The sequence below is a fragment of the Littorina saxatilis genome, linkage group LG9 (assembly GCF_037325665.1).
Source record: "Littorina saxatilis isolate snail1 linkage group LG9, US_GU_Lsax_2.0, whole genome shotgun sequence".
NCBI classification, from domain to species: domain Eukaryota; kingdom Metazoa; phylum Mollusca; class Gastropoda; order Littorinimorpha; family Littorinidae; genus Littorina; species Littorina saxatilis.
The window spans coordinates 62,014,682-62,024,681 of NC_090253.1; the positions used below are offsets into that span (position 1 = coordinate 62,014,682).

Below are 10,000 nucleotides of genomic sequence, written 5' to 3' on the forward strand. Positions count from 1 at the left end.
CCCACGATAAAATAAACAATATCAAATTTAAAAAAGATTGTACAAAAGTGATCAGTATCGGTAGCTTTGGGTATAACCTCCCCCCCCCCACCGAAAAAAAGCTCTAAAGTTAAAAAACAAAATAAATTGTATGCCTCATGCTACACAAAGCAGCCCTAGTATTCAAAACATAGCTGCTATACTTGTATGCACTAATTTATGCCCATGCTTGTTTCCAAAAGGTAGTCTGGATTGTTTTAAACATTCAACACAACGAAAAGTAACAAAGTTCTATTCTTGCCGGAAACAAAACCAAAACTAACCCTTTTCTCTCACCAGTCCTAGTGAATAGCAGTTTTCTTTTTTCATTCAAATTCTAAATTATCCATACTAAAACTAATTCCCTAAAACCAAGCTGTCAAATTGAATTCAAATAAAATTTTCCCATTAAAATCAAAATTAAAAATTAGAAAATGGTAAGAGTTCAAAGGTTGTTGCTTTCCCACAATGCCACAGGAGGCAGGAAGCCCGAGGAAGATGCATCGTCATCAAGGTCGTCGCTGGAGGCACTTGACAGGGAATGATGGGAGTGGTTGCCATGGCGACAAAGATGACATGACCCTGTGGCGGCGGAGAGGGTGGGGGCTACTTGGGGCTGACGGCGCTGTTGGAGCGCTTCATCACTCTCGTCGACCTGGGCGGAGAGGGACCATCCCCAAACAAAAAACTGAAGCTGAAACAGACAAGGGCAGACGTTTGAGTGATGGGGTATTATTATGACAAGGGTTAAAAGTTGACCTTCTGCCGCACATCCTTTGTATACGGGTCAGTGTCCATTGAATGTTGAACAACACTATGGGCTCCCCTCACCCCCTTTCAACACAAATCCTCACATCCCATTTCCACACTACACCAGTCAACATTGACATTAAGGCTTCTCCACATTCTTCTTCTTTTGCTGCAAATCCCGACACAAGCACACTTGGTTTTTTTTGCATGAGTGCCAGGGCTTTTGACTGTTTTTCCCCTGCCATTCATTTTATAGGAGTATGTATGCTGGGTATTTCCTTGTTTGTGTAACCCACCAAACTCTGACATGGATTACAGGATCTTTTACATGCGTATGTGGTCTATTGTTTGAGCTTACACACAGAGGGGAATAAGTCACTAGCAGGTCGGCACATAATTTGACCTGGGAGATGTAAAAAATCCCTACCCTGAACCCCGAATCTTCAAGGCTGATCGACATCTCAACAACAGTACTATTGTGCCCGTCATATATGTTCAAAAGCATAGCCAACAAATACACAGGGGCAGACTCATATTGTCCCCCCCCCCCCCTCACAGACTTGGAGTTCATTTCCACAGATTCTAGAAGTAGAACCAGTTCATTAAATCAAAAATATCCTCTTTACAAATCCACAACTGATTTTGTAAGCAAAAGTCTGTTTCGAAAACGATATTTTGTTATGGACAGAAAAGTGTCTTCAACTTTGGACTCAAAGACATGCAAGAATGACAAAAACAAATTGTGAAAGTGTTCAGTGACAGCAGTGACCAAAAAAGAGAGTATCAAGAGATGAAAACAGATCCCGTAGTTACGCAAAATCTTAACTTCCTTATATATTCTATTACATGCAAATATATATCAGGAGGTATGGTATGGACATACAAAAGGAGAGATTACAAACTCAGTGACCCATGCAAGGTTTTATAAGTTAAGCAATAGGAAAATAATTTCAAGGCTTCTTTATTTGGTGTTTAACGTCGTTTTCAACCACGAAGGTTATATCGCGACGAAGGAAAGGGGGGAGATGGGATAGGGGAAAGGGGGGAGATGGGATAGAGCCACTTGTTAAGTGTTTCTTGTTCACAAAAGCACTAATCAAAAAATTGCTCCAGGGGCTTGCAACATGGTACAATATATGACCTTACTGGGAGAATGCAAGTTTCCAGCACAAAGGACTAAACATTTCTTACATATAACATACTGCTTGACTAAAATCTTTACAAACATTGACTATATTCTATACAAGAACCACTTAACAAGGGTAATAAGTGAAGAATTTTATGGGTGAGAAAAGGAAAGTAAAAGGACTTTGGGGAGGCAGAAATAAAGAAACAAGAAAAAGATCCTAATTAGGTTCATGGCATCGAGAGTGATGCGACCTTCTCTCAGAAGTTAGTAGAGAAGGCTCCCCCATCCACCACCCGGGGGACGCGCCTCTACGCCAATTAGGGGGCGCGAGGAATTTCAAGGCAAAAGCAGTGGGGACTGACCGACAGTGAAGCAGCCCTCTTGGCACAGACTCAGACGTTGTGTCTACACAAAAGAGATCTGTTGTAAGTGCAGCATGGGAAAGAAAAGTGCAAGAACAGTGCCGCAAATGTTGTAAGAATTGACTGAGTGGTGCTTATTACTCAGTACCCTGCCACAACCGACTCTTCATAATACACATTAGTCCACTGCACTGGAGATGTTCTCATGAAAATCAGTGATGGGAGTACAATACGTGCTTAAGTCTTGTCTGTAGTGACTGCATGCTGCCTGTTAAGAGGTCTCTTTCAGAACGAGCCTCAGCTCTGCCTCCTGTTAAATACGACACACTGACTAACCTAGAATTTCAAAGTCATAATAATGATAACTGGACAAAAATAGGACCAGCAATCTGTCACCAGAATAAATGGAAAAGTTATAAGACTCCATAAAATTCACAAAAAGATTGTCAGGAAGTCGTCACATGCAATAGTTCAATAAATGCTACACCCATGGTCTAACATTTCAGCTGAATTTGCACCATGGGTGTAGCATTTGTTGAACTATTGCATTACTTTATTCCTTTACATGTACAATTACTGTAAACTATTTACCCAAGTTATAGTACCAAGGTGTAGCATAGTTTCTTTCAACTGTAACTTGACTGACTGACTATTTGGGTTTAACGTCCTCTTAGACCAACTGGTCTATATTGGGGCAGGTATTGGTAATACGCTGAAGATATGGTGTGATACTTTGATTCGAACAAGCCCGCTGTGGCTGTCTTCTTCGACACACCAGCATTGGGTTTGTCTCGTCAAAGTATCGAAATACGATCATGATAATCAGAGACGAGAGATGATGCATGCGTGTCTTCGTGTTTTCCAAGCCCTGAGACTTTCGCTGTGAACGTGGGATCTTTTTCGTGCGCATGTGTGCACACGGGGGTGTTCGGACACCGAAGAGAGTCTGCACAAAGTTGACTCCGAGAAATAAATCTCTCGCCGAACGTGGGGATCGAACCCACGCTGATAGCGACCAACTGGCTACAAAGCCAGCGCGCTACCAACTGAGCTACGTCCCCGCCCCGACTGTACCTTGGACCAATGTCATCCATTCAGGTAAGAATGAATGCTTATTCCTGTATTAAGTTTAACTCTGTCATCCATTCAGGTAAGAATGAATGCTTATTCCTGTATTAAGTTTAACTCTGTCATGCTAAACACAGAAGTGACAATACAATATTGTCCATACATTAACAGTAAACATAAACATGAATTTTTTCCATGAGAAAATTGTTACACAGCAGTTGGCAGGCATGAACGTAAAACGTCCTTCCAATCAAAGTGCAGGCAACAGAATAACAGGTCAGTATATCAGCAGCAAGTGCACAAGCGAGAGAGGGAATAGTGCGTGCTTCACAACGCAAAATAAGCACAGCAAAGACAAGTCAACAACATTTATACTTGTTAAACCATGATACACCACCATCAGACACTAACCTTACCCCTACTTGATTGCACAAAGACTAAAATATATTTCTGTCTAATTTTGAAATTACAAAACAACAAAAGTTTCAGTCAGCAATAAATACGATGTCTTGTTCAGAGTGAGAACCCAGAAACCCCAGTTATACTTCCTCAAAGTACAACTTATAGATGCTACTTTGTCAAACGCATGAAAAAAAGGACTCGCCGCTAAGTCCCTCAAACTGATAGAAGTTACTTTGTCAATTCAATTAAATAACGTACGTCAATCCACATTCTACACCAAGACTGAGTCACGTCAGAAATGTTGGCAACAAAAGAGACAATATTGCATGCCAGGCAACAGTCCTGTACACAGGGAAGACAAGCCACTACCAAACACTTAGACCCACAGTCAACGCCCAATCCAGGAAGCAGGGAGAGTACATGCCTCAGCTATTGGACGGTGAACAACAAAGAGTAGTATGCTGGGATAGCAGTATGATGCAACACAAACCTCCCTACCTCTTCCCACCTCATAAGACAGTTTCGCTTTCTTTCGACTCTTGCAGAGGGGTGACGGTCTTTGGCTGCCTAGTGGTTTTAATGGTTTTCATGGTAAGGGACACAGCCCGCGGTTTTCTCGCGGGGGCCTGATCTTCCGAGCTGTCCCCTAACAAATCTAGCCCTGCCTCCAGTAGGGACACGAACCTGCAAGCAATAAGTTCCTCGTTAACAGGGGAGAGAACTCAAACTCTGACTCTGAAACTTGATCACCAAACGATAGCAGTGGTAGGTCCAGAAGGATTTTTCTTACAGATTTAAGTCCTATTTATTCAACTGTCTGCATTGAAAACAAGAGAGGAGAAAGGGAGGCTTGGGTTACAGTGCTGGGAACAAACTGCACATTTTTTGGGGGTATGTGTTGGAGAGGTAAGGGGGGGTATGTGTTGGGGACGCAAATGTGCATACATCTTTATCAGATCTGCCCCATACTTCTGAAGCCTCCTATTCTGCAGACAACCACACTGAATGTTGCATCTATCTGATTGAACAGTAATGGGGCGGGGATGTAGCTCAGTCGGTAGCGCGCTGGATTTGAATCCAGTTGGCCGCTGTCAGCGTGAGTTCGTCCCCACGTTCGGCGAGAGATTTCTCGAAGTCAACTTTGTGTGCAGACTCTCCTCGGTGTCCGAACACCCTCGTGTGTACACGCAAGCACAAGACCAAGTGCGCACAAAAAAGATCCTGCAATCCATGTCAGAGTTCGGTGGGTTATAGAAACACGAAAATACCCAGCATGCTTCCTGCGAAAACGGCGTATGGCTGCCTAAATGGCGGGGAAAAAAACGGTCATACACGTAAAATTCCACTCGTGCAAAAAACACGAGTGTACGTGGGAGTTTCAGCCCACGAACACAGAAGAAGAAGAAGATGAAGAGTAATTAGCACTGCAATGTAAAGCCCGTCCTTCACTGGGCCAAGTCGACTATACCAAGTATACTTCACAAAGCTGGATGCACTAAGCTTTAACGCTGAGTTTTGCGTAGTCTTGGCGAAGTGGACTTTGGGTTAAATCAAGGACCGCCTTAAGCCAGGCAAGAGAGAGGGAAGGCTGGGGAGACAGATCGGTCAATAATAGAACAACAGCAGGGTTTTTGTCTCCCTGTTCTGGATAACCAATTTGAAAACAATGAATGTTTGTTCCAAATTGCTGTGGTCACTTTGCCATGTGCATCAACAGAGCAAATAGCTAAAAGACAGATAACCAGACACAGTCTTTCTTGACCTTACCAGTGACCCAAGATCTTCGTATATTTGAACTTTTATGGCTTTATCTTCAAATTTACCCACAGCGCATTTCAAGCACCAGTGAGTCCAAAGCAAATCTAGAGGTAGCCGTCAGTGATCACTTTGTAATGCCTTGCAAATCCACTTCTGCCCCCTCCACCCAGAAAACAACTAAACAGACACACAGAACGATAACAGGTTTGGGAATATACACAGGATAAGGAAAGGGGAGGGGGAGTTTTTTCCGCTACACTCAAAAAAGTGTGTTTTAATCAAATACTCAGCAGTTTTCAAACGTTTGGTGCAGACTGCATTAAATCCCTGTTTAACAAACACTAACCACCATTTACACACTATGAAGGAACAGAGGCACTGAACACTGCACAACTAACACACACAATGACAAAATAAAACACAAAGCAGGCCACTTATTTCCTGTGTACACAACATTTTAAAAAAATCGAAAGATACACCGGTAAGATATCAATTTCAGGTGCAAGGCAAAAAGCTCAATGCAATTGCAAAGATAGCTTCTACAGCAACAGAACAGCAAAATGAAGCTGTACTACTCAAAGATAGCTTCTACAGCAACAGAACAGCAAAATGAAGCTGTACCACTCAAAGAGAGCTGCCAGGAACTGAAAGCAGTGATCACACGGAGCAACCAAACTTCAACAAGAGTCACCACAGAAAACTGAAGCCAGCACATCATGAACATCAATCAAAGACTACAAGAATAAATACACTACAGGACAACAAAACTCGAAAACACAGGCAGAAACTCAGCATCACAAGCTACAACGAAGAATCACAGCCAAAAACTCAGCATCACAGGCTAAAAACAAAATATCACAGCCAAATTAAAACTCAGCATCACAGGCTACAAGGAAGAATCACAGCCAGATTTACTCAGCATGACAAGCACAGACTGAGCATCACAGGTAGCAACTGAAAGTGACAAAGACCACTGAGCATCACAGGAAGCAGCTAAAAGTGACAAAGACCACTGAGAGAAAGGAAGCGTTGAACAGGGGATCATCAACTGCAGGTTCAATGCCCATACCGAGTTTAAAACCGGGAGACTAGAAGTTGAGAGGTGGGAGGTCCAGATTGTCCAAAAGCTGCAGAAAGCTGGACAAAAAACAACAACAGACACTTTGTTCATTTAGCATCAGAAAAAAAAGAACCATCTGTTGATATAACATCTAATACTGACCAGTTCTGATTCTGCTATAAATCAAGAATTAAAAAAAAAAGGAAACAAAATGAAAAAAAGAAAAGAAAAGGCTAGTTAAAGGAACGTTTGATGAATCTGACATGATCACACATGCCAAAGTTATATCCCCGTGTTTTCTCTGTGAATCATAGTTTTTGATGAAACGTCTATGTACAGAGAGAGATGGTAATGTGACAGAAATATGATAGTACAGGTATGGAAATGATGTGCATATGGCCACTTTCTTCAAGGCAAGATCATTCCATGTTGCTTTAACAAATAAGGACAGGAGACGATATGAAACTGGACGAACATGAAGATGACTAACAAGCTGTGCAGTACAACACGTGAAACCTAAGAGTCTCCAACTTCAACGCTTGGTGACGCACACACTCCAAGATTTCAGTGGCTGAGAAGAGGACACTGAGGATTACCATTGTAAACCAGATCACTGTCATGTACTTTACCCTGCATCGCTGGTTTACACAGTTGCCCCCTCCTCCCCCCCCCCCCCCCCCTCTTTTACGAGTCCCTAAATCCGAAGACTCCTCCCCCCTCCCCCACTTTCAAGATCTTGCTTTTCAGGGTTTCTGTTCACAAACGTTTGTAAATCTACCTCCATTTTAAGATTCCACCCTTTTTAAAACTTGATTTTATTATGTCTTGAATTAGGTTCCACTGTAAGTGCATTAGTTATGCTTCATGTCCTGCATCTTTGATCACTACATGCACCAGGTACCTTCATTCACTATCGTTAGGTTGTAACATTGTTGGATAGCAGAGCTGTACGAGTGTTGTGGTTCAAAAACTTGTCATATTCACAGGCATCTGACAGCCTCACCCATAGCTAGCGGGAGGATTAATTCCACATTGCCAGTCGCTCTGCGCGTGCGTCTGACACAGTTGCTGATAATGGAAGGGCGCTAGTTCTGTGTGACACTTATTTCTCGAGATAGGTGTGACCACATGACGCCATTTCAGCTGTCGTCATCTCAGATCTTTTCGTATTCCAATCAGTGTCATTTCCCTCCCAGTTCTGCCTTCTGCGGTCGTTTTGACTGACTTGACAAGTTGAGAAAAGCAACGACATTTTATTTTTGCAAAGCAACTGAATAATGAAAAGAAAAGAAAGCGTGCAGAAGTATGTTTGGGTCCTGCAAGATTTAAAGGCACAGTAAGCCTCCCGTAAACCATCACAGATACGGTCAGGCTTTTACACACAGTATAACACCCTTTCATTTAAACACTCAACGATTGAGAACATCCTAGGTGCCCTCCGTAAAGAGCGAACAATTTTCAAAGAATTTATTTTTGCGTGGTTTATCTTACCCCTGAGCCATCGTGAACCCGTGTGATCGAGTTTCCCTTTTTCACAATGTAGTCGTCAGTTAGTCATTTGAATACGACTCGATGTCAGCTTATCTACAATAGCACGTTTTTTATGCACGAAACAAACGGCTGTGGTTCACAAGAACTCTAGCGATGGCTTTTGACTGTTGAGAGGAACGGCGATATGCATAAACCGTCGTCTGCTACGACCCTTGCGTGACATTGCAGCACATAAAACCACACAAAACACTGCTAAAACTGGTGTCAAACATCAGGTACTCACATTACAGCCCATAAAAGTATTCTTCTGTGTGGTAATCCATAAATCACTTCTTGTAGAGCGTCCAGAACACTGTATCGCTTGAAAACAGGTCTACGAGTTGAGGTCGGACTTTCGGCCGCCATTTTGAATACTAAGATCGGTTCGACATGTCTTGGCAAAGTGGTGAGTTGTCAACACGTGGTATAGTAGCTTATCCGAACGGTCTATGGGAAAGAACTGTGTTTAGAACCCCTACAAGTACTTGGACAGTGGTTACCTCCCATTTAGTTTTCAGAAATGTCCCGAAATGTTGGCGACACAAATCCCACGTACGAGATACGGTTATGGGCGTACGACAAACCAAAAATGACCACGTATTACATACAGGGTGGGCAGTGAAGGGGTTAATATTCGAATTACAATTTGAGCACGCATCCCCTTGAGCATTATGAACTTTGTCAGATATGAAGTTGGAACAAAATCATGTTTGCTCGCTGCCATGAAAGTGCAAGTGTATCCTTTGAAATAAGGATTCAATTGTCCATAATAAATGAAAACCAACAACAGTAAAAAAAATTAAACAAAAAATAATGAAGCAAGCAAAATATAGCAGTGTCGAACAAACTTCAAACAATACAATCACAAATAATAAGAACAAATTACAAGTTGTTCCTACAATATCAAATAAACTTGATCTCACCTCGACTTTAAAACAGCATTATTACATATCACGATTTTATAATTGTGGTTTTATTAAGCGCGCCTTGACTGTTTTCGTGCTGATAATCAGTGCAACAAATGCTAAGCATCCATCACCCCATTCCCTATCAGTTTGTTATCCTTATTCACCTGGACTTGCAAGATAACATTATCATAACTTGGTAGTTTTAGTCCACACAATTCTGAAGTGAACTCAAGAACAAAAACGCAAACCAGAACTCTTGCTGAAAGCATGTTTGTACAGTGGCCCTTCAAGACATCCACCAATCTGAGGTCTTAAAAAGGTGGGAGTCTTAAAATGGGGGTAAATTTAGAGAGGTGATGAACACATTTTTTTAGAAAACAGGGTCATAAAATGGAGGGAGTTCTAAATTGGGGTGGGGGGTTAATAGGGGGGCTTCCACTGTATAAGTAAAGCTCCTGCATTTGAAGCAATTCAACTTTCAACAGAATACCTTGGGACACTCAGCTAGACAAACAAGTCTTTTAACTCTGCAGCAGAGTCTACCACTACGTTCCTCTCCCTGGGGTTTCTCTTCTTGGATCGAAACACAGCACTGAAGCTGTGACAACAGACACAGAGATATCACGATATCACCATTGAGAAATAAATTCTACACAGTATTCCTTTTCTGCCTATGACTAGTACAAGGTCGGCTGGTTTGGCACAGACACTGTGACTGTTAGCGCTAACTGACGACAAATGATATCAACTAGACATGCTGACAGTAACCAAGTACTGAATGTTAAAATTTAAGAGAAAAGCACAGCACAAAGATTTTGACAAATCTATTAAAAGAAGATATCAATCAAAAACCAAGCATAAAAATAAGAAGCCCAAAAATGAAACAGTCTGCGAACACAAGTAAACCACACCAAAAACTAGTCCAACAACAAAGAACGTCCAGTGTAAACACAAATCTGCACCAAATTTGAACATTTCAACGAACGGTGTTGTGAGGCGTGTAAGGGATACGCAC

General features: G+C 42.0%; 1 protein-coding gene across 11 annotated transcripts in view; it reads right to left on the reverse strand.

Moving 5' to 3' along the window:
• Positions 1 to 6: 6 nt before the first annotated feature.
• The window catches only part of LOC138976723 (RILP-like protein 1), a 27,620-nt gene continuing 17,626 nt past the window's right edge, over positions 7 to 10,000 (reverse strand). For 3 of the 11 annotated variants that reach the window (XM_070349596.1, XM_070349598.1, XM_070349597.1), the window contains 2 exons: positions 4,228 to 4,413; positions 7 to 712 (listed from right to left, as the gene is read on the reverse strand). In XM_070349596.1, coding sequence (XP_070205697.1) covers positions 4,239 to 4,413 — 175 coding nt within the window. In that variant the 3' untranslated portion in view covers positions 7 to 712; positions 4,228 to 4,238. Of the gene's footprint in view, positions 713 to 4,227; positions 4,414 to 6,556; positions 6,625 to 9,475; positions 9,584 to 10,000 lie in introns of those variants that run through there. The other 8 variants (XM_070349606.1, XM_070349603.1, XM_070349605.1 and 5 more) reach the window with 4 other exon arrangements.